The sequence below is a fragment of the Oryza sativa genome, chromosome 3, assembly GCF_034140825.1.
Source record: "Oryza sativa Japonica Group chromosome 3, ASM3414082v1".
NCBI classification, from domain to species: Eukaryota; Viridiplantae; Streptophyta; class Magnoliopsida; order Poales; family Poaceae; genus Oryza; species Oryza sativa.
Genome location: NC_089037.1, coordinates 25,374,316 through 25,398,551, shown reverse-complemented (window position 1 = coordinate 25,398,551; position 24,236 = coordinate 25,374,316). Strand labels below are relative to the sequence as shown.

The following is a 24,236-nucleotide window of genomic DNA, read 5'->3' as shown; positions in this document are numbered from 1 at the left end:
ATAAACACACAAAATATTAAGCTGGTGCTCTGAACTGGGATCATCTCCCCATTAATTTTGATGTTTTTTTTATTCTAGCTGATGTGAGAGCTGATTTCAAACATATGAGTACCTTGTTAGCTGCAATTTGCTAGAACTAGCTTGTGGCTAACAAGGAATAATATGGCCTTCAGAGACAAAAGTGTATTCGCCATTAATGCTGCCTTTTCAAATAATCTCTTACCTTGTACAATGGGAAGCTCTACTTCATACTAAGAAGAACGATATAGAAAAGCTGGTGATGAAGCTGCGAAGTGTGATTGCATTCCTGAGACCACCTAGAGCAGGAGCTTTGGATGAAGTTTTACTGTTCCCTGTCATGTTTTGTCACAAAAAATTTTGTTGGGAAATGAGAGAATCCTAGAGAGTTTGTGTTGGTGGTTCTGAACTTTTGTCCGTACAAATCTTTAGGTGAAAGAATTGATTGCAGCTGCAGTTGGCACGACGATAATACAGTAATCAATCTATCCCTCCTAAGTCGAGCACAATTACTAGCTTTGGTATGAAGTTGACACGGAATTGGTCTTAACATTGTGACACTCGAGCTAATGCGAGTGACTGAAGCAATAATGCTCCATCCCATCATAAATATGTAATGCTCAAGGTAGTTACTATTAGAACTTTCACCATTAAACAAGCACCTTGTGAACTCCTAGACCTTGTTCAGATGGGCCACGATCCTAGCCCGTCCATGTGAAAAGGCTAGGATTTAGTTCAAAATTCTAGCCTACCCATAGAAATCGGGACAGGATCTTTAGCTGCCATACAAAGCCTAAAACTACACTGGGAACACCGACATGCAACCATCTCTTACCATGATGATCTTCAGTTTGCCTAACAACCACCGTTTAAGCCTAAGCTCCCGCTTGGAGTTGGCAAAAGATGCAATAGAGAGCGAGCCAGAGATAGACAGCATGAATATTTTTTACAGTTCACTAATATGGCTAACTAGGATACAACAATATAAAAATAACGACTAATAAGTTACATCTTGTATAGACTGCAAAATTAAAATTAGAATTAAAAAAGTTGCACGCGACATACATACATATGATGTGCAGGCCAAGGAGCTAGCCACTTGGGGTGGGTATCAACGCCAGCATTTGGTTTTTGATGATGCCCATGCACATCTCGATCTCCCTGAAGATGGTTACATTTTGTGAGCTGCAAGGCTGTAGGCGCGAAAGCGCTGAATCCAGGATGTGCGCGACTTCGGCAGGATGGTACTGCTTTTCCGTGCAGTTCTGAAGATGGAAGCAGCAACATCGTTAGAAAGTAACAGGGGTGCTCTGAAAGTCTTAATTGTTCCACTTTTCAGATAGTAACTACCACATCTGTGGTGCTTTCATATGGATTTCTATGGGTTACCTGGATCATAAGGATCGTAGCAACACACGATGAAATCAACTCTGAGGGAAATTGCGGTTCAGAATCGCAACCATTGGGCAATCTTGGACTAGAAATGTTATTTGTTGCAGGATCAAAGTGGCCAGATGTGGTGTTATCTTGATGAGATGAATTGGCCTGTCCAGAATCAGGAGGTATCCGTCTTATGCCTAGTATACTGGAACCCGAGCCAGTGCTGCGATTGTTCAGATTATCGAGTGCCTCCCCTACTTTGGCATAAGCATCCTCTCCTTCACTCACACTGCACATTGCCTAATGAAACAGAAAAAGGTAGGAAGCAAATAAGGCATTGAAACAAAACAAAGGCTCAGTTTCACTCGCTACAAAAACAGAACCAAATAAAATAGGTGATGCTTCAGACATATATAAATAGACTATTTATTTTTTCGGGAATAAGCAAGGAGTGCATTTTTTTCCATTAAGAGAAATAAAAGTTATTTACAAAGCAAAGGGAAAATCAGCAGGAGACCGAGACAGGAAATACACGAGGAATTTAAGCCTAATTCTCACCCTACAGTTGGAAAATAGACTATTTATGTTAATGGACACCACCGCAATCAAACTAGAGACATCAAGTACGTAACTGAAACATCATAATATGCATTAATGATTTAACTTAACTAATTCTAGCATCTTGAGCAGCATCTAAGTACTATATTGAACATATATGATCGCTTTGTAATTATAATATTGTTCTCTTCGCCACTTACCAACTTTCAATATATTCACCAATATGGTCATCAAATCAATCTGTATAGTTGCATGCCAATTTTATACGATTTCAGCAAGTATTCAATTCCATTGGACAGGACTAGTTTACTGATGATTTGTAGCCACTATGGATTTCACTGCATATTGCATTCAACGTTTTAAAAAGAAAGCATTATCGCGTTGTGGCAGGGGGTTTTTACAGCAGATGGGAGCAAGAAAGCAGGTGCAACATGCTCAGCTATATTTGCAGATAAATAGATCAAGCTTGATTTTATGTGGCTTCTTGTACTAAGTTATTTGTTATGTGCATATAGAACTCTTGAAGAAATAATTCAGAGAGGAAGATGGCAAAGAACATGCAGCTAATGAATCATATAATTATTTGAACCGTAAATATATATACTGTAGCACCACTAGCCTACTACACAGCACAAACTAGAGAGCAGTGGCGAGTTATAGCAAAGGAACAAAATGTTAAAGCCATTGCATAGCTCCCCAAAGCCCATCTGATATATCAGGTTATGCAGAGCTATATTGAGACAACAATTGCACAAGATATTTCTGGGAATCATTCGAAGCATATGGATGGCTGAATATTGAACTGTAAGGACTACATTTTTTAACGGACTCCTAAATTTGATAGAGCAGCATGATCCTAACAGAAATACAAGTATATGTGGATAACTAACCTGAATAGCAACATCAACCATCAATTTTGCTCGGGACCTCGAAGTCTCAATAACTTCCATCACTTGGGACCCAGATTCCTGATTAATATAGCCAAAAAGGTTATACAGGTCTGGTGTGCCAGTTAAGGCTCCATTTTCCATGGGTTTAGGATATGATTGTGCTGGATGCCCATGATACGTGTTGCGTTGCCGCAGAGAAAGCAAGGCTGAAGCCACCTGAGTAGAAAATACAGTATGTTATTCCATGAAGTCACTGAAAAACTACAGGCTACTAGAAGTGGCAGTCATAACTTGGGAACATTACATGATCATTAGAATCTCTTAGCTGTACAAGCACCATAGCATATTGTTTTCTGAAGTGCTCAAAATCTCTAAAAGCTTCTCCATCCTTTTGCCTTCCATACACCTCTTCGTTCATGTGCCTCAATTCTACCAACAAAGCTTCCTACAAAAGATAAAATGGCTCATAGGCAAGATAAAACAATACTAAAAATTATGCACTTGGATCATGTAAAAATTCCAGTGTGTATTCAGTGAATCATTATGCAAAATATTTTCAATTGCACACTAAGAAACTAAACTCTGGCCCCTCTAATAGTTCTCGGATTACTATAGTCTTCTGCAGCCACAGCATGGCAGCAGACCTCATTCAATATTTACATTTAGAAAATAGAAGGTAGCAGCCAGCAGGAGTATATTATCTCCATTATATAGTTCATTTCCTTACAACAGAGAACCTGTAACCAACAGATAAAGATCAGCATCTGATATTTATTACCCCAAATAGAATATTTGAGTTCTATCTATCCCAAGGTAAAAAGGATATTAATTAATAAGTGAACATCCAGCGATGGAGCTTGAGATAAAGAACTAAGAGGGCAGAGATATCAGCATACTCGCTCCGGACTAATGCTTTACATTTTTAAATCCTATAATTGTATAATAGTAGTGGGAATAAGACTTTTAATAGCAAATAATACACTCTAGGTCTCCAATATAAGAAGAAATCAAAGAAGTAAATACCAAAATGACTTAAGTATAGTGAAGATTATGTACTACTCTGTATTGATCACTAATCACACAATGGCCAAGCTGAAGCTCCATCACTGGAACCATCAATTATTTGAAGCAACCTTATGGTAAGAACTAAGAAACATTAAATACAGTTTGTACGTATGGCTTTCTGCGCATCTTACTAGTTATGAAGCTATTTCATCTTTTCAGTAACAGAAGTGGTGAAGAATTTGTCACGAACCAAAACTCAGTTCCTTTTTCAACTTAAAATATTGGAGACACAAACATGAGGACTAAGCCTTTCAAACTTGCCTTTTTATCAAGAGCACGTGATAGTTCAGCAAGAGCCCTTATATCAGCCTCTCTTTCCTGTATCTGTGACAGTGTGCACGGCTGACTGTACATTGACTGCTGAGCAGCAACAGCAACCTCATTTACTGCAACTTTGGCCTGTGCAATTGAATCAACCGTGTCACCCTAAGGCACAAACCCCACAAATGAAATAGTTAGGTTATTCTACAATCTTACAAAAATTAAATGCATCAAACATTAATTACCTTTGCTTGCTTCATTAAAGTATTTATTGGGTAATTAGAAGGTATGTTGGAGGTTGCATCACCACCATCAAAACACACATTTGATGTGAATCTTGTTGGACCTCCAGTACCTAACTCTTTGGACCGATCCTCGAATTTTGCTTCTGAGAAACTATTGTAATATTTGTTAACAATGTTCTGCCGTCTGAGAGACTCTGGGAAATTTTCTAGTGGATGTAGTGGCATACAATCAATATCCTGCAAATTGACAAGTTCCTTTCAGCAATGCACCCACCCAAACTTACCAACAATAAAACATACAGTGAACAATAACTGCCACGCATGACAAAAAATACTCACAATTTTACTGTTTACTAGTGTGGACTGTAGTGCCCATGCGTTGCAACATTTCAATTCAAATTTAGTTCCCAAAAAGAACTGTAAAAACATAAGTATGCTCAAATCTAAGAGTTCTTTACATGACCCCGTGACATCAATTAGCTACCAACACATAGACACAACTCCTCTTTTTAATTGCTACGTGACATCAATTAGCAAACACGTACATGTCTGTATACGCAGCTATAAAATGGAGTTGCATGTAGAATCATCACCAACAACTCCTCTTTTTAATTTCTATAAGAGAATATATACATATATAAATATAAGGAGTAATGGGACAAGTGCCCTGCAAGATGTTTGATGGGAATAAAGCGCAATTATCTCCTATATTAAGTTGTTACACTTACTCTAGTTTATTGAAGGGAAAACATAATTCCAAAGTAGAATACAAAACGATCAGCATGAAAACATTTTAAATCAAATGAAGCATCCAACAGAAATTCGGAAGATATTGATTACCATTACAAACTCAACACCCAGTTCAGGTCGATCAAATTGAACCCGGCAACGATTATGGTCAACATTCAGAACATTCCCATCATGAAGCTCCCTTGTTCTGGGATGACAGGCTATGACACGCTGTCCAACTCCTAAAGGCCGAGCAAGATCGGTTGGTAGACCTTCTCGAACACCAGACCGAAGTTCAGCATAGTGTTGCCTGACAGACTCACGATACTGAGCAAGCTTCTCTCTCTCTTCTTGCAAAAACTGTTTCGACAATCGACGTGGTTTTCCAAGGGAGCTGCAAAACAGCATATTCAGAACTCAGAAGGGGGTAAGCCTAAACACATGGAAAACCATTAAAGATGACAGACCTCCTTATGACACCCCACTCGACACGAGTCAGCCTTGGCACATGACCCAACTTCACATGATTCAAATACTCAACAAATTCACTCTTTTCAAACCATGGAAAATCAATTGCACTATAGAACCATTCAAACGTGCACCATCTACGGAGCAAACGTGAAGATAAGCAATGAGAGAGTGAGTCCTGCACAGATCAGGGTAAATATAAGTTTGAACCTTTGGAGAAGGTAAGAATCATCAATCACCATATTGAACTTCATAATAATAATAGCAAACCTTAAGATCAATGACATTATTCACAGCGTAAGAGAATTTATCACTTCGGAGATCATCAGCACCATCAGTAGGTCTACATTCTGGAGCAAGTGCTTTCAGAATGCCTATTTTGCGGCGACTTCTACCCTTTGATGCTAAGTCAGCTTGCTGAGTTGTGGCACCTTGTGTTGTATCCACAGTATCCATGGCTACATTTCCAAAATCAGTATGTGCTGTAGAGTTTATCATGTGATTTGAAACTGGACTAACATGAGTATGCATACCTTTATTAGAAGATACCTTCCCTTCTTCAGCAGAAACCTAGCAGACACAGATTAATGAATCAAAAGAACGGGAAACTTAAGTTACATATATTGTAACATAGAGGTTTTGTGTGTACAGCTGTACAACAAGCTATGAATAAAACACCAAATACGGGTGAAACAATACGGTGCATAAAATGTTATTCAATCTGAAACCCAGTGTTCTGTGTAAGGTATGTTGTCAAGTATGTCAACATAAACAAATTGGGGTAATAACATCTTCAGCAAATGCAAGCACATAAAGGATCAACCAAGTATCACATTTGAGCTGATTTGGTAGCACAAAACTATACTATAAAATCCTATTTCTCTCCAGTCAAAGTAAAATGTTGCCCTGCTCTTTCTTTTCAGCACGAGCTCCTCCTAATTCACTAATTGGTAGGAAGATATTGGACTTTTGCATTTGAAAAAAGTTTCAGAAGATATGTCTAAAGTAAATGGTGGTTGATAGAGAAATTCTTGCCCGTAAGTTCCAGTATTAGTACTGCGCCGAACATAAAGCTTGTGGCTGGTAGTAAAACATCGATTTTTCTTTTGAGATAGAGTTCGATCCTCAACTATTTCTTGAGATATCTTACGAAATTTTGTTAGGGCATCTATAACAGCCTCTGGTTTAGGTGGGCAACCTGGCAAGTCGACATCCACGGGAAATAACTTATCAGCTCCCCAAACAGTACTATAGGAATCCGTACTGAACATTCCACCAGTAATAGTACAAGCATGCTTACGTTGTCCAAGTCACTAATTTCCATCCACTAAATGCATATATCAAAAAGCAAAATGTCATGTTTTACTCTGTCAAACTATTTCGTAGGTGGAATTAACCCTTTCAACTATTTTTCAGCTCACTTGACCCCTCAGAATCACTGAAAATGGCTCACTATATTCCCAAATATTTCACTTTTTTTATTCCCTTTGTACAAATGTAGGTTGAAATATTGCAGGGTGACAGATAGCAATACATCATATGTCTCAACTTTATTTTTTGGGAATTTAAATCATTGTTTGCATAGGACGGAAGCATCTAAGAGTGACTTAATTCAATATTTGACACGGCATGCAAACTGTTGCGTAAAATTCTGAAAACATTTTCTAATATATGCTATGCTGACATCTATGGTCATACAAACTTTCGACTTATATAAGGAGAAATAAAAGGACAAATGTCATTAGGGAGCACAGTGAGTTGTTTTAAGTAGTTAGGTTAGGGTGGGGGTGGGGGGTAAATTAGCCAAAAAAAAAGTTAAGGGAGTTTAGAGCATCAACAAGATAGTTCGAGGGAGTAAAATGAACCTATTTTCTATCAAACAATGAAGAAATAAATGAAAGGAAGATTGAAGATTTAAATGAAAATGTTGATCAGGAGCAACAAAAGAAAAGGACAAAACAGAAAAAGCATTGCATACCTCAGTCTTCTCAACATCTTTAAGTGCACTTTTTTCATCTTTAGAAATCTGTATGTAAAATTAAAATATATCATATATGTGCATTATAAGCAAATTAATTGGCTTGACAGTACAGTGATTTGCAGGATATTGAACAAATAAGGCCAAACAAAATAGTGATTTCAAAGGTACCTTTGCCGCGGAAGGTTTTCTTTTCTTTTTCTCTGTTTGAACACCAAATTTAGAATCTAGCTGCTTTGTTTCAGAAATAGCGATTCCATCACGATTAGGAACTTTGGCAATTCTAGCTTTTTTGCGAGCAGCCATGTCAGCGCTTGCGAGTTCTGACTGCCTTTTAACCTTTTTCACTGTACTTTTGGATTTATCTTTCTTCTCAAGTACTGACACTGCTGCAGGCATACTAGGCTTTTCATCAGAATCATTATCTTTGTTTTCATCCTTAATCTGTGCTGATGATTCTGGAAAAAGTCATTGGACGCAGTTTCAATAAAACTATCAACACCAAAGAATTACATTATGAAAAAGCTGCTGCATGCTAATTTACCGATTTTCCATGATGTACATGAGATTTTCTCATGATGTGATGATATAACTTAGAACTTCAAAACTATGATATAACTCAAAACTTCAAAACCATCTGTCAGTATAACTGAGTGATAAATTTGTGGCTTTCTTTGTTTGTAGATCAATTGCTGTGCAGTATGCGCAGTACTCTGTTACCACAAGTACTATGTCACAGATAGAAGCCAGTGAATGGAGGTACAGCCTTTAGGGGCAATGCAAGCACAAGATATCTTTGTTTACAGATTATATACGAGCCATAAGCACAACTTGCTAAACAGTTCAAAATAAACAGCTGCATCTACCCCTTCCAGAAGGAAGATAGAATCACCAGTTCAACTTACGGGGCAGTGGATCTACAAACATTCTAATATGTATTTGTATTTAAAAGCCTTTAAAATATATAAGAATTATATCCCACACAAAATTATAACTAAAATTAGCCTGCACATAAGTTTAGTCCTGATTCTACCACTGCACAGTACAGTACGTAGCTTTATCTTTGTAACCCTGTCTATTAAATTGTCCACATCCCTATGCAAACAGTCGCCACAAATGAGAACAAAGAAAATTTGTATGCAAAACTAAAGAAGCATCAAAGTCCACTAAGTTAATGTTCCGCTACATTGTTCTACCACTAGAATTAAGTATGGAAAAACATCATAATGACCTAAGCCCATGACAATAGTATAGGATAAGACTAACCAGATTCAACGATAGAAGAAGGTTGAAGAATATTCACGGATAGATCAGCTAATGTATGTAATGCATCAAGGGCTGAGCTTTCATCTGCAAAACAAAGGGCCAATCAGGACTGGAAATTTGTGCTAAAAAGAAATGAAAGCAAGAGAGTCCAAACAGATTATTCTTATTATCAAGCATCATGTAAAAAATGTTACATTATATGGGTACATAGCAAAGTTAGGGATTTTACCAGAAAAACAAATGATACTCCAGCAGGAATTTTGTAATGTCATGATGATGTAGGTTTGATTTAAATCATTTATGTTTCCAGGGTAGAGAAACTGCTAGTTTATTTTACAATGCAACAACCCAGGAAGACATGACCGATATTATGAAACAGAAATTGAGTGTTGATGACAATAATATAGGACATTTTTGTTTTGCATACTACAAATTTAGAAATATTGTATAGTACAATTTTATCAAATGAGTAAAACAAGAAAAATTCCATCTCATGCTAGCATTTGAAATATAGGGTATGTATATTTTGTATTCATGGGAAATCTCACAAAAGCCTACTCCACTTGGTATAGAACAGTAAGAATACTGAACTGTAGCGATTTTATTTTTACAAATGAAGAAACTTAACCAGTTTGTCTATTTCACTAAAATTTCGACCCAGTCAACATGCGAAGAAAAGGATGACATAATCAAGTTTATGTATTGTCTCCAGAAAATAAAAGATGTTTTCAGAATACAGGCATACCACCAAAGAACAGCTGGCGATTTCTTTTGTTTGATTTCTTAGATGGCCATCTTCCTTTACGGCCCAATCCATTCACCTCTGATTCATCTTTAGTCTTTTTGGCGCTATGGCCTTCTTCAGTGCCACTACAGGCCTCTCTGTCATCCTCAAGTTGATCATCTGTTTTCCGTGCAGCTTTCTTTCTCCTCCTCTGAGTTCTTTTCACCTTTTGCTGAGACTTGCCAGACGCAGAACCTTCGTTATTCATCAAATAGGATGCATATTTGGGATAATCGCCAGTCTCTGCTTCCCTACTTCCTAAACTACCTTCAGGGAAATCAGCATCTACTTGGAATCCATGTAGCTTTGAGCTTCCCATCTCCGAATCAGCATTCTAGAAGCATCATCCAGGTATTTGATTATGTGATTACTTTGTGTAATAAGTGACTAGGGAATGAAGCACAAGATAATTATACTGGGTCCTTACCTTTCTGTCTGTACTTTTTACAGGAGACAGGAACATACGGTCACCAGATCTTCCAGGCGTTTGAGAATCCTGAGGTGAACCTCCTCTTTGAAACACCTCTGCCAAAGCTAGTGCAGCTACATGTGCACCTTCATCATCACCATTACCATCTGGTTTGGCTTGTCTATTTGTCGGCCCTATCTTCTCATCTCGCTGGTACATACTAGCAACAGGCACTCGTGGAGTCCGTTTTCCAACAGCACGTGGCTTGTTCCCTACAAACAAGTCTACACATGTTTCAAGACGTCAATCCTTTTTTTTTTGGTACAACAAAAGCAAAGATCGCAGAAGAAAGTAAATTGAACTACAACTTCGAGAGGTAACAATCAGTTATATTTAAGACTTATTGATCCATCCCTAAAAAAAGGAGTTGCTGATCCTATAATGGGAAGTACAAAATAAAAACACAAGCAACCAGATAAATGTGACGCGAATATGACCTATAAAGGGAAGTTGGGCAAAAGGACATTTGTATCTAGTTACCTCCAGATCGTTTCTTCTTCAACAGGGAAAGGCATCCATAGCTTGACGAAGCAGGTTGAGATTGCAATTGATCAGGATGTTGTGTATCAGAAGCCTTCGACACAGATTGAAATTTCGCACGACCACGCTTTCGTGGCTTTCTGGAAGTTTTTGGTGAACCATTACTCTCATGATCGCTGTTACTTCCATCCTGTGGCGCAGAACAGATATCCTTAGTTAGAAGCATTTAAAGCAACCAAATACGTTGTTCACATTGTTCTAAGATGTACAGATGCCTTCTTGGCTATATTATTTATTGCTTATCATTTTTGTATTTGCTCCATTCTAGGTAAATTTGGGTGTTCAGTATTCTTTTTGTGGATTTAATGCATAGAAAAGAATATATGGCACACATTAGATACCAATGATTTTTTTTAGATGATGGAAGCTTTATTGAACTCAGCCAAAAAGATACCAATGATATATACATTTGTCAGCTTTTCATAGCAGTTAAAGCATAAACCGAGTGGAAAGGTGGGAAAACCACTCGCTTACAGCTATGGTGAAAATCTGGACAATTACTTACGTAGTTCCATGCTAGGTTTTAATCCAGGCTATGTTGAAAAAGTTTCATTGGAATAACTACAGTATACAGGCCTCATGGTAATATTTTGCATAGACGTTCAGTTCAATTGATGACATTAGAACAATCTTCAAGAGTGGTGTAAAAATACACCATCATGATACTTAAGCTGTGCTATTTCATGTTATAAAATCACTTTGGTGGCCTAGTTGCACCATGCTGAATAATGGTGGCAGCAGGGTAAACGTAGATCCATGTGGCTAGGTTCAGTTTATGGTTCAATGATGTGATGGTCACCATTGAACTGAGTTTCTAGTGCAACTACTATATGACTGTTATGGGCAGAATCTAGCAGAGTAGGACTCTTTCTTCACTCGTGATTGTGCAACAAGTTCTCCATGGGAAGGGGCATTACCTTTGCCCCTTTTGGTGCACACTCGCGGCCATTACACCAAATTATTATGATGTGGCCTCTCCTACAGGTAGTTGGGGATGATAGGGCCACTCATTAGGTAGTCACATTGCTGGACCAAGTTTACGAAAAGAAAAAAAAAGTCTACTACACAGGTTTACACAGCCCCAACCTGGATCATTTCACTCCCAAGTGAAATTTAAGTTAAAATTTGGTGCAGTGATAAATGATAAGCAAGTAATGCATACGTGTTACCAAATATTTTCTGAATTTGTAAGGATTGATTACTTATTTTAGCAGATGATGAGCAAGCAATGTTAGTTTTAGACTAATTTTATATTTTTCAGCCTTATGTATGTTAAGCTTATGTATGCAAGATTTAAAATACTTCGTCAAATTAGCTACAATAAACAAGGAAACTATTTTTGAATAGAAGGTAAAATACTTCGTCAAATCAGCAAGCAAAGCAAGTTTTTAGCCTATAAATTATCAACCACGACATGGTACTCAACATCAACCAGTCATCACGAGCTGAGAAGAATTTTAATGGTAATTTATCGCAAGATTGTAGAAAAATATTAATAGTTCTTAGAATTTGTTTTTGATTCACAAAATAGTACAAATTTCAAATATAGCGAGAATAAATAGAAAATTTTTGGGGTTTTTGGTAGACTAGATTGTGAACTTTTATTGTCTATGGTCACATCAATTATAGCAGAAAAGGGCAAAATAAATATATGACTCCTGTATACTGCAATTCATTGGCATTTGCCCGAACAAACAACAAATTAGCGATCGATTGGACATGGAAATTTTGTAGTCATTTGCTAGAACACAATTTGATCATTAAAGTAAATATTTGAAGAATTTAGAGAGAGATCCAAACAACCCAAGAACTCCTAGCCTCACCCTTCTCCATGCCCCTGCTCTCTCAGTCCCTTCACCATAACACTCACTACCTCCATGCCTTGCACAATGCTCAGTGATGTGATTGATAAGGACGAGAGTAGGCAAATGGAGGGATATATTAGGGCCATCGAGCTCAAACTGCTATCTAAAATTGAGAAAACATTTTTTAATCGTTCCTTCGACTACCAGCAAAAGAACATGTTCAGTAGTGTGTTTGGAGTCGCAACAAAGTTTTGTTGTGGTGTGTTTGGCAAATGTGGACAAAGTGTAGTTCATGCAGATAGTTTTGCCATCCATATTCAGGCTATGACTTTTAAAAAAATGCAAGGTTTCCAAGTAACAGTGAAAAGAAATATTAAAAAAAACAGATAAAGCAAATCATTGTCCATGACTAAGCTCACCAGAATATTATAGTGATCAGTCATCATTGCAATTAACCCTGCAGCAGTAGCTGTTCCCTCAGGAAGAGATAAATATGCCTGCGCATGCCACAGAACTTAGTTAATTTATATCAGCATAGACAAAGTGTAAGAAAAATTGTGAGAGAACCATTGACCAAAAACATGAACCAGAAATATTGAGTGTTACTACTTAAGAGGTCTACTGAACAGATCTGCAGGCTCTTTGTTTAGGCTTAGGCTTATTGACTTAGGCATTTAAGCCAACTTTTTTGCCTGTATGTTGCATTTAAGCCAACTTTTTTGTCTGTATGTTTTATAAGTCGGTGGCTTTGAAGCCTTAAGTTTAATGGAGGAGTCATACCTCCACTTCACATAAGACAAAAGAACTACTTCAACCTTGCTTTTGGCTTAATAGTGTAAGAGTGGCTTATGGCTTTAAAAAAAACAAACGAAAAAGCTTAGACTTTTCGGCTCATAAGCCGGTTTATAAGCCTAAATAAAGAGGGCCTAAATAGATATATAGGAGGAGAAAGGACAGATCAAATAAGTGGGATCTGAAGCCTTACAAAACAGCAAATGGTACAGCTAACAGAAAACGACATGTGAACTTCTCATGTTGCAGTAGAAGTGGAAAACTATAGTGTTGTTGCTGGAAATTATTCCTTTTAAAAAGATGAGCTACTAGAAACTATCCTAGTAACATACAAGAAACAGAATCATACCCGAAAAAACTGATGTCATAATTTAGAGTCAGAGTTTGAAATTGTAACAAGGGGGTAGATAGTGGATCCTTAAAATTATGCAATCTGAAGGGCCATTCATACACAAGACTAGGATTTACCTTATTCATGTTGTAAAGAGCCTCCACCATTTCAGATGTTCTATCACGGATAGAACTGGCCACCTGCAAAACGAAATGGGCATTCAGTACTCCAAAGGGGCATGTCTGAGTGCAGAACAAGTACAACTAAAGTTTTAATTATAGCCTAAATTCCAAGTTTTGATTCCTGAAGCAACATCTGCTTCATAAAATAAATAACATTTCATAATAAATACAGCATAAAGCAAACCTTTCTCCAATCTTTTCCATATTTTCTATAGGATCCATAAAAACGCTCTAGCTCATCTTTGCTCCATTGAGAACCTAGCATGTCAGACAGTTTTTTCTTCTGCAAATAATACTCATTGATCAATAAGCAGCGCAGTTGGTATGATTGAGTATAACAGAATCAACAACTTAAAACAGATAAATGCATTAGCAGTCGACAAAGCCAAGCACAAAACTGAACTTTTCCCCTTGTATAACTCTAATGCATCTCAATGGTCCAACTTTTATTTAAAGTTTACACTCCGTAATATCACATATCAAGTAAAGAAGCAGGTCTTATTTATAGGATAAGAAGAAAAAAAAAGAGAGGTTGCATGTGAAAAAATAATATCGATTTGCTGATTCACAGAGTATGTTTTACGTATATTGTTAGTATAACTGATTATATTTATATCACTATATGGCAGATATGCGTGCATGAATAATGCTGGCATATCAAGTCAAGTCAAGTCATGCATCTTACACTTCCCAGCTCAGTCTGATCAGCTGTCAGAAAAGAATGTGTTCCTTAGTTAGGTGGGTGTACAGCTGGTTGCGGGGTGGGGAATCTGGGGAGGGAGAACCGGAGAAGGATTGGAATTAAAGAGTGTGAAGTGAAGCCTTTGCTACCATATTTTTATTGTGGCGGATGCTAATTTCCTCTTAACTTGAGGGACACATGTGCTCATAGGGACAAAAAAAAAACTAGACCAATCTTCTATGGCTAAGGCAATATAAAAATTTGTTGAACATTAATAACTGTGGTAATGAAACTTTTTATAATAAAATTAATTATGTTAGACGTATCCTTGAATCATATTGAAGTTGCCAAGCCAAAGACCAAATCCATGGATTTCGATTCCTGTGTCCCATGCCAGAGTTACACTTCCATAAACCAAAAGGCTAATTTTAAGTGCATATCATATTACTGGCTTACTCACATGTAATTTAGGGCTGCCATTGCCAACAGTACACTCATTTGTCACACACGTACATTTTTAAATAGCTTTGCCATATTCAGGACTGCAGAATATAGATACTTACTCGCACTTTACTTTTATGCACATTTGTTGCATCTTTGTCCTGCCAATCTTCATTTATTTTGGCATATCGTTTATTCACATTTCTCACTTTCCTTGTAGAAGACATTGAAAGTCAGTCACACAGAGCCTGCCTGCAAATAAAAATCACTGGGGATTATCTCTATATGTCTTCAATAGTTCTTACAATAAAATTGCAAAGGTGATAAAAATGGTAAGTAGGACAGGTAACACTATACTCCAAGGATGAAACATGTATTGCATGTACAATCATCACTGAATCAGTAATCAGGCTTTGACTATAGACATTTATCTATCCACATGCACTCCAACAACTGCCCCATTTCTCTTCGAAATAGGATAGTGAGTAACAACTAGCAACATATGAAACTATGAATTTACATGACTAATGTGGAATGAAGATGGTGAACGTTGCATGACCAAGTAAAATAACACTCAGCACAATATATTACATTGATGAGAAACAGATATAGTAATTGATACTTGGATGCAATAAAGAACTTTCTGCTTTAATCTCGAGTATCTCATCTATTACTTTCAATTTGTTAGGAATAAGCATCATTCACTCTTTTGCCCATTTTTTACTAGTTCAATAGTGCCACCAATCATCTTGAGCATTTTTGGCAATTGATCAGGGCAATTTATGGTTGACATGGGCATAAATAGCATATTTACATGTGCCAGCATTTGTAGGGGGGGCAGCAGCACACTGTGTGCAGTGGTACTGTGACCAGCATTGTTCACTTACTGCAGAACACAGCTTAACTTATGTTGCTTAAGTGATAGAGTAAGACATTTAGTTACAGATAAGTGGATTGAGTTGGATTGCTAGGCCAAATATTATCTGTAGTTGGCCTAGTGGTATATCTCTTGATCCATCTGTTACAAGCGCTTATAAATAAGCAGACATTGCCATCCTCTTAAAAAACAAAGAAGGAATAAAGAAGTTTTCCTATTATATCACTTGATTGAAGTCCCACACCTTCATGTCGTTCTTTTCAGAATTTCAATCTCTTTCTCAGCGGCAGATACATGGATAATTAGTATGAAACTGATGCTTCATGCTTCTATAAGCAGATACCAAGGAAAGCATAATGTGCCTTTTCAGGTGTTTAAAAGCTTCTAGCAGAAATTGCAAAGAAAAGAAAGGTCTAACAAGGTTGCTTCTGAAAGCAATTAGAAGGTGTAGTTTTCCTTAAAGGTGTAAATTTAAATACCCACCTTAGATGGTTTGGCAAAAAAAAAAAACAGAGAGCACCTAAAATCGGGAGTACAAAGAATATAATGTATGCTTCCCAAGCTTTAATTGGGTTGAGAAGATTATTTTGAACAGCACTGGTACTCCCGAGATAACAGCCTAACATCACCATTTTACCATGGTAACACACACTCCGTGGCACACAAATTGCCACCGCAGACGCAATTCACAAATAATCCAATGCGCACAGCCCTGAGTGCCTGAAATTGGAGGGGCAGCAAAGTAGCTAAGGGCTTACCAGGTGAGTCCTCGATCTCCAACAGACGACGAGGGCACGAAATTGGGGATTCCGGGGAACGTAGACCCTCGCGGGATGAGCTGGGCGGTTAACGCGGGAGCGGCTACAAAAGGACTCCTCCGGCGGCGCGAGGTAGATCTGCGAGACAAACAGGAGACGAAACGGGAGAACCAACCCTGAGAGAGGAAGGAGTACGAGCAGCAGTGAAGAGGACGAGGACGAGGGCGGAGGGCGGAGGGCGGAGGGCGGAGGCGGATGAGGAGCGGAGTGCATACCAACCAACCAGCGGGGAACCAACCGCCTGCCGACGCCGGAGCCTGGCGGAGGAGGAGGGGGGGCGTCGCCGGAGGTGGGGGGACGAGGCGAAATCCGAAATGGCGAGAACTGCTGCTGCTGCTGCTGGTGGCGCCGCCGCCAGAAGCCGTGAGGGGTGTAGCAACCGCGGCGGCGGAGGGGAGGGGTGGCCGCCGGCGGTGGAGGCGAGGAGGGGGGGGATCGAGGAGGAGGGCGAGGGATAGGGCTAGGGCACTGGGCAGCTTGCGAGGGGGGGAGAGTGGGGGCGCGCGAGGTGGGAAATGGGGAAGGGAAAGAGGAGGGACGAGAAGCGCGTGTGCCAAAGGGGAAGGAGAGGACGGGGACGAGGTCGAGGTGCGTGTTTCAAATTTTACAAAATTTTAAATTTATTTATCTGCAATTCAAAATTAAATTTTAACCACCTCGGTTCGTTGGGCCTGGGGACGAAAAAGAATTTAACTTCTGCTTGCCTCCGATAACTTAACTTAACTTATAATATCTCTATCCCATAATAGTTCTCTCTAGGATTTAAAATTTGTTTGAATATACTTATCACTGTAAAGCACTAGTTGTCCCATCTATTCCTTTATATTCAAATTTCTTTTTTTCCTACCCTTAAACTACTACTCCACTCCTAACCATACACCATTTAATGTAGGGTACTATGGTCTTTTTTTTTCTCAAATCTTAGTCTATGCTAAACTACCTAGAATGACAAGTATTTTGGGACAGAGGAAGTAATATATTTTAGATTGATAATTTATAAAAATTCAGTACATTATTTTTGCATGGCTCTTAAATTTGGTTAGGTTAAAAGTTAGGCTCGTTACCACCCCTACCGTCGATCCTATGGTCGTTCTTAGCCTCATGGTCATCGCTAAGGGTGGGTGGGTTGTGTTGCTAACATCTGGACTTGCCTGCCTCCTAACTCACCATTCTGCTTTGTGCAAAACCACATACATCCAAGCAATATGATGCGACAGCCTCCATCAACCCAACGGCATTGTAACACACGCCGCATTAGCTAGATGATGAGAAGCGATGAAGAATTGGATGCTAGAGAGAGATGATGGCATGATGCATTGGTAAGGCTAACTCGGGTAATCTATTTGTCCCTCGCCTATCAGCCAACTAGTATAAAATGGTACTTTGCTTAGTGAAGGAGAAGAACATGGTTAATTATGGCAGCCATGGCCACCCCAAGGTGCAAAGATTATCAATCTTTAGCAATAACTAACATGGTTAGTTATTACTCCCATTCAACTTGAGTAGTAAGGGATTTTGCTCCTTGGATCACGGGATACTTTAGAAAACGCAAAGAAATTCTTATGTTTTGTAATGGAGGGAGTATGTTAGAGAATCTACATTCAATAATTTTAGGAAAGACTAAAGAGTGTATTCCAAACAGATAGGAGTGACGACTTTTTTCCTATTTTTCGTAAGCATATTTTCGGAACAACTAGTTAAATGATATGTCTTGTGAAAATGCTTTCTGTAAAAAAAATGTTTCTTTTATAAAAACCAAATAAATCTATTTTTAAGTTTTAATTGTTAATATTCAATTAATCATGCACTAAAACCTATCTAGTTTTGTGTGCCGCTGAAAAATCCCAAATGAATCTCTGTTTGGGACGAAGCCTTAAGACAAATCCTAATCAATTGGTAGAACTATTATATTTCCATCCAATCAATACCAACCAATTAGTCATACTAAAAAAGGCAACGAGTGGAGGAGGGGAAATCCACTTTAAGGAAATAAAATCTGTGACAGTCAAACACATATTCAACTATAATCTCATATAGTGGAGTTAAAATAAGGCCAAAAATCTAGCGCTATTTATATCAACTAAGGGCATGCACAAAGGTAGAGACTAATATGAGCTCTCTATACTAATTAATATTACTTGAGACTATCCTCCTACAATAGTAGAGACAATAAAATTTCTAAATCATTAATATACTAAATATTTTTTTTATCATACTTCTTTCCTTTCTCCACCCTCGTGCAACAAATTTTCCGTTAATAAATGCTAAGAGTCGACTCTGAGATGTTGTCATGCGTACCAACGATGTTTCTCATTCCTTCCCTCTCTTTGTTCCACATCATCAAATTTACTTGCATGATAACAAAGAGAGCCCGTTATTAGACACCATTGTACATGCCCTAATTAGTTCTATCGGACACTGTTTGTCATATTAATAAAGCATTTCGATTAGGCACTATACATTTCTAGATATTAGTTATTTTGGACACACATGCATAGCTTGTTGAGATTAATAACCCCTATGCACACAAAATGCATACATTGTTTGTGCTAATTGAATGAAACTTAGGGTCCCTTTGAATCGCAGAAAGACAGAAAACGGAGGAGTAGGAAAAACACAGGATTCTGATAAAAATATAAGTGTAAATCAGAGGATTACAAAACACAGAAAACACACAGGAACGACCGTTTAATTCGACCATAGGAAAAACGTAGGAATTAGATGAGAACGACCATTTAATTAGACCATGGGAAAAACGCAGGAATCTGATGAGAGATAAACTCAAAGGATTTTTTTTTCAAGAGGTTGGACCTCTTGCTAACTTTCCTCCAGAATCTTTATATGATTACTCATTCATAGGAATTTATAAAGAATATGATATGATTCAATCATTTATTTCAAAGGTTTTCATATGAATTTTTCTTTCATATAATTGAAATTTTGAAAAATTCATATATTTTTAAAATAAATCAGAGGGTGGGCTTAAAAAACCCATATCGGTACGACATCTATTCTGTCCAGAGATTTATTAATGGACAAAGATTTAAAGTGAAATTATTTCAGAAGGGATGATATATATGAAAGTTGTCCATTATGCACTGTTAATTTCTTCTGCATTTTTTCTCGACAGCCCAGAGTAACATGCTTCGCTTAAGCCATTGGAAACATTGAACGAAACTTTTAAAAAAAATATGGGTGAAAACTTTTATATCAACATTATTAGTGGTTTAAAAAACAAAGGTGGAACATAGAGTGGATGAAAAAGCTGTAAAATCAACTCTATTTCAACCGATAAACATGTTTATTTCAGAACGATAAGCCAACAATAGGACAATATAAGCCAATAACAACTTTTTTTCCTAGGATAAACATGTTTATCTCCTGCGAATACTCAGACTTAGTGATAGAAAATAAATATTTTTTTTCCAGAAAACGATTGTTTGACCACGGCCATTACGGTGACACCGGCCACTTTGGCTGGCCGACCAGCATGCCGCCCGCCGGTGGCTCGTCGCCGGCGTCCATCCCTTCGGCCGTCGGCTCGGCGTCGGCCGGCGGCGCCTCTGCCTCGCCGTTGCCCGCCATCGGCCACGCTGGCGCCGGCCTGACCTGCGCGGGGTTGAGCAGCGACGCCCACATGGCGGCCTGCTCCTGCCGTGCCGCCGCCGCCGCGTCCTCGCCGCCGCGCGGTGCCTCCTCCTCCGTCAGCTGCCCTCCCGTCCTGAACGCCAGCCCCGGCGCCGCCGTCGCCGCCGCCCACGGCACCATCCTCCCCGCCGCCGGCGCCGGGAGCCCCCAGAGCGGGCGGCCGTACGGGTAGCGCCCCGCGGCGCCACCCGCGACGAACGGGAGCCACTTGGCCGCCGCGGCGCCCGCGGCGCGCCACTGCCGACGCCCGCCGCCACCGGGCGACCACGCCGACGGCGCCAGCGCGATGATCGTCATCGCCTCCTCCTCGGAGCTCGTCGTCGTCGTCGTCGCGAGCGGCCGCGCGGCGGCGCACGGCGGCGGCGGGCAGAGGAGGAGGGCGAGGAGGAGGAGGCCGCCGAGCGCCGCGGCGCCGGCGAACCCGCGGATGCTGCTGCCGGCCATGGTCGATACGGTACGTACGTAGCCGCGCGCTCGTGTGTACTGCAGGTTTTCGATTATGTTGATCTCGACGTCGAGTGTGTATATATATATAGGAGTAGTTTTCTACTAGCTGCTAGCTGTTGATGCATGAGAGTGATCAAGGGCTTAATTTATGTATAGTACATTGTAAACACACGTTAATCTTGCCTTACTCCTACCATGGTTGATCGACATGGTCGTACCCGTTGACCGATGAGAGGAATGGATGGTAAGTGGTAGGTCAGTGATGTAGGTCGGTCATGCCCATGCATCCCTCTCTATAGATGGCCAAAAGGCCTGAGGCCCAACGGCCCGGCCCACGGCACGGCGTTTTGGCCCGGCCCGACCACCGGGCCGTGCCTGGGCCTCTCCGCCAGTACGTTGGGCCGGCAAGGCACGATGGGCCGCATGCCAGGCCCGACACAAACAATAGGGAGTAAAAATAGACATATTATATGCCATGGTCGAAAGAATAGGGATGTAAAACAGACTTATTTTACATATATATATATATATATATATATATATATATATATATATATATATATATATATATATATATATATATATATATATATATATATATATATATATATATATATATATATATATATATATATATCAGCCCAAAGAGGAGGGACGAAAAATAAACTTATTTTCACTATATATATGTCACAGCCCAAAGTGGAGGGACGGAAAATAGACTTACTTTCGCTATATTATGTCACAGCCCATAGAGGAGGGACGAAAACTAGACTTATTTAAAAAGGCACGATGGACCATCCACGCCTTCGGGCCGGCCTGGCACGGCCCGACAGCTGGTGGGCCGTGCCTGGGCGGGAGGCGCAGCTCATGGGCCGGCACGACCCGGCACGAAGTGCCGATCGAGCTGTGCCGACCCGATGGCTGGTGGGACGTGCCTGGGCCGGGCCATGCCGGGCGGGCCTTTTGGCCATCTATATCCCTCTCGTCGTCAAAGTGTTAAAAGAAAACTACTCTTCATATTATTCATATTATAAGTCGTTTATTTTTTTCTTAGTAAAAAAAGTTTAATCAAATTTATAGAAAATATACTAATATTTTCAACACAAAATAAACATATTATTACAATATATTCAATATTAAATTTGACGGAACTTATTTGATGATGTAAATGTTTATGTTTTTATAAATTTGATCAAACTTAAAGGAAGAGTCAGTAGTAGTTACCAAGAGTTCTTTTTCTAAGACATCATTTTTTAGAAAAAAACAATCTTTTTGCTATAAATTGCATATATTTATATTGTAAATTACGCTATAAATTTTAAAACTTGCATTATAGCTCTCAATTGTTCAATTGTATTTTTTCTAAGTATAGACATATAAGATGATTAGGGTAAAACAATTGATTATCTACATGGAATAGGAGGTAGATGAGATAAGAGAGATAGTAATCACATATAGGATAGTAGTACAAAATACTACCAAAATCCTTTTTATTTTTTTTAGTGTAACTTGCAATATTTTAAATAGCAGGCTAAAACATTTAGTGGTTTGCCTTTTTAAACAGTTATAATGATATTTATAGCAGCTAAATTGTATATGAGAGCAAAACACTCTTTTCAAATAATTATAGCCAGAGTTTTAAACTAACTTGAGAAACATTCCATGATCATCACGCAGTTTGGGCCTTATTAAACTAACTGGGTCGAACTGGGCCTTATTATCCCAGATCATCACGCAGCTTGGGCTTGCGTCCGAAAGCTGCGGACTGCAGAACGGTCAAACTTGGGCTGGATCTGTCGTTGATGGGCCTTACTCTGAAATCTTGGATTGAACGGCAACATAATCAACAATGCGAACGGCAACACAATCGGACGCAGGCAGGAACTTTGACCCCCTAGACTACCAGTTTGGATTAATTATGTGTTTGCTTTTCAGCCATACTTTACCATCATCTGCCAATAAATATTATCACACTTATTTTTAGTGAAGACAATCAAATTTTTGGTTATGCCTTAGCAAGATTAAGGGAATCTTGACACAATTTTTTTAGTCAATGACGTGTGGGATGCGATCTAATGTGTTGAAATAGAATTTTATCACAACTGTGGCTACAACCAAACATCTGCTAAGGTGGTTAAACTTGCCCATCCTTAAACTTAACAAATTATGGTAAAGTACGGCTAGCAACTCAAAGACCCCTAAATTTAAGAAAAATTCAAGTACCACCTATACTATCTATTAATGTCTTATCTTTTCGCTTATCAGCCAAATTTTGAATTTTCAACCTTAAATTTGGAGCTTAAATTTGGAGCTGATTTTGAGGTTTTTTTTCATCAAAGTTTATTTTCCAGCCTTCGCTTTTAGATCGCTAAGAACATATATATAAAAGTTTTATTCACAAATTATTTTTCGTTTGCAAATATGCCGTTTCGTTTATTCCGTGAATAAGCTAAACAATGGCTCCACAAGTACATCTCTCATAAATAAACATAAGCACTTGTGTTAAAGTCTGGATTTAAACCCGGATAAACATATTCCACAAGTGCTTATGTTTATCCGGATTTAAAAAATTTACATATGCACAGAGTTTTCGCGACAAGCTACAAAGCTATTGATGTTCCTTTATCAACAATCCAAGAGCATCATAATCATCATCATCATCCGTCTATTAAAAAGAACAAAAATCCAAGAGCACACATGCAGCAGCAAGCAAGGTGAGCCTTACGCTGCCAATCTATCTTCCCAAGTAGCTGGAAAAGCGAGTCCCAGTCTCCCAGATCGATCCCAGTGGCCAGAGTCACTCCATCGAGCTCAACCTTGTCTAGTTAATCATATGTCATCGCATCCACCAACCAATTAACCAACCAAACCAACCAACAAATTAGGGCACAATCACCTCGTCTCACCAATTACTGTCTTGGTACATCATTTTACCTTGGTCTCCAAGTGATCGATGGGAAGGCCTAGCTAATTAGTACAATAGCAGGCTAAAAGCCAGCTATAAACATATTCTAAAGAGATAAAGGAAGAGAGAAAAGCAGTGTGCTACAGATCTATAGCCAGCTGCAGCACGAACTTCAAGACGTAATGTGTGTATGATAGGTGGGATCAGGTATTAATAGTATAGTAAGCAATTATTGTATGAATCTACTACTACCTCCATATTTTAACGTATGATGTCGTTGATTTTTTTATCCAACGTTTGACCATTCGTCTTATTAAAAAAATTTATGTAATTATCATTTATTTTATTATGACTTGATTCACCATCAAATATTTTTTAAGCATGACATAAATATTTTCATATTTACACAAAAATTTTGAATAAAACGAATGGTCAAACATTTGTCGAAAAGTCAACGGCGTCATATATTAAAATACGGAAGGAGTATTACATTGGCTATAGATTATTTGGAGTTAGTAGTGGACTATACTATTAAACTTGCTCTTACTGCTCTATATTTTCTCCGGATACAGTAATTAAGCATTTTTCGAAAAGGGAAACAGGTCGCTTTGGACAGGTGCCGTATAGAGAGATTAATTAAATTAAAGAAAGACCAGC

The 24,236-nt window shown here is 38.8% G+C and overlaps 2 protein-coding genes across 9 annotated transcripts; both read right to left on the bottom strand.

The window, feature by feature from the left end:
- Positions 1–886: 886 nt before the first annotated feature.
- On the bottom strand, positions 887–17,150 carry LOC9272548 (protein ALWAYS EARLY 3). 8 transcript variants are annotated; one of them, XM_066308994.1, is made up of 22 exons: positions 16,795–17,150; positions 16,520–16,657; positions 15,007–15,136; positions 13,946–14,044; positions 13,717–13,779; positions 12,876–12,953; positions 10,592–10,781; positions 10,070–10,335; positions 9,604–9,976; positions 8,859–8,942; positions 7,764–8,050; positions 7,593–7,640; positions 6,148–6,184; positions 5,885–6,072; positions 5,614–5,792; positions 5,258–5,540; positions 4,418–4,654; positions 4,169–4,337; positions 3,151–3,287; positions 2,847–3,062; positions 1,408–1,698; positions 887–1,283 (listed from the first exon to the last, which is right to left on the bottom strand). In XM_066308994.1, exons 3-22 carry the CDS (start codon positions 15,109–15,111, stop codon positions 1,110–1,112), a joined length of 3,504 nt encoding a protein of 1,167 aa, XP_066165091.1. In that variant the 5' UTR covers positions 15,112–15,136; positions 16,520–16,657; positions 16,795–17,150; the 3' UTR covers positions 887–1,109. The 8 variants fall into 8 exon arrangements, with proteins under 8 accessions (XP_066165091.1, XP_015631928.1, XP_066165093.1 ...); XM_015776442.3 differs by having other exon boundaries at positions 3,151–3,291; positions 4,173–4,337; XM_066308996.1 differs by having other exon boundaries at positions 3,151–3,291; positions 4,173–4,310; positions 15,007–15,132; positions 16,795–17,142.
- Positions 17,151–20,001: 2,851 nt separating this feature from the next.
- On the bottom strand, positions 20,002–20,901 carry LOC107277039 (uncharacterized). Its single transcript, XM_015774913.3, has one exon. The coding sequence runs from the start codon at positions 20,669–20,671 to the stop codon at positions 20,033–20,035; it is 639 nt and encodes a 212-aa protein (XP_015630399.1). The 5' UTR covers positions 20,672–20,901; the 3' UTR covers positions 20,002–20,032.
- Between the last annotated feature and the right edge of the window lie 3,335 nt (positions 20,902–24,236).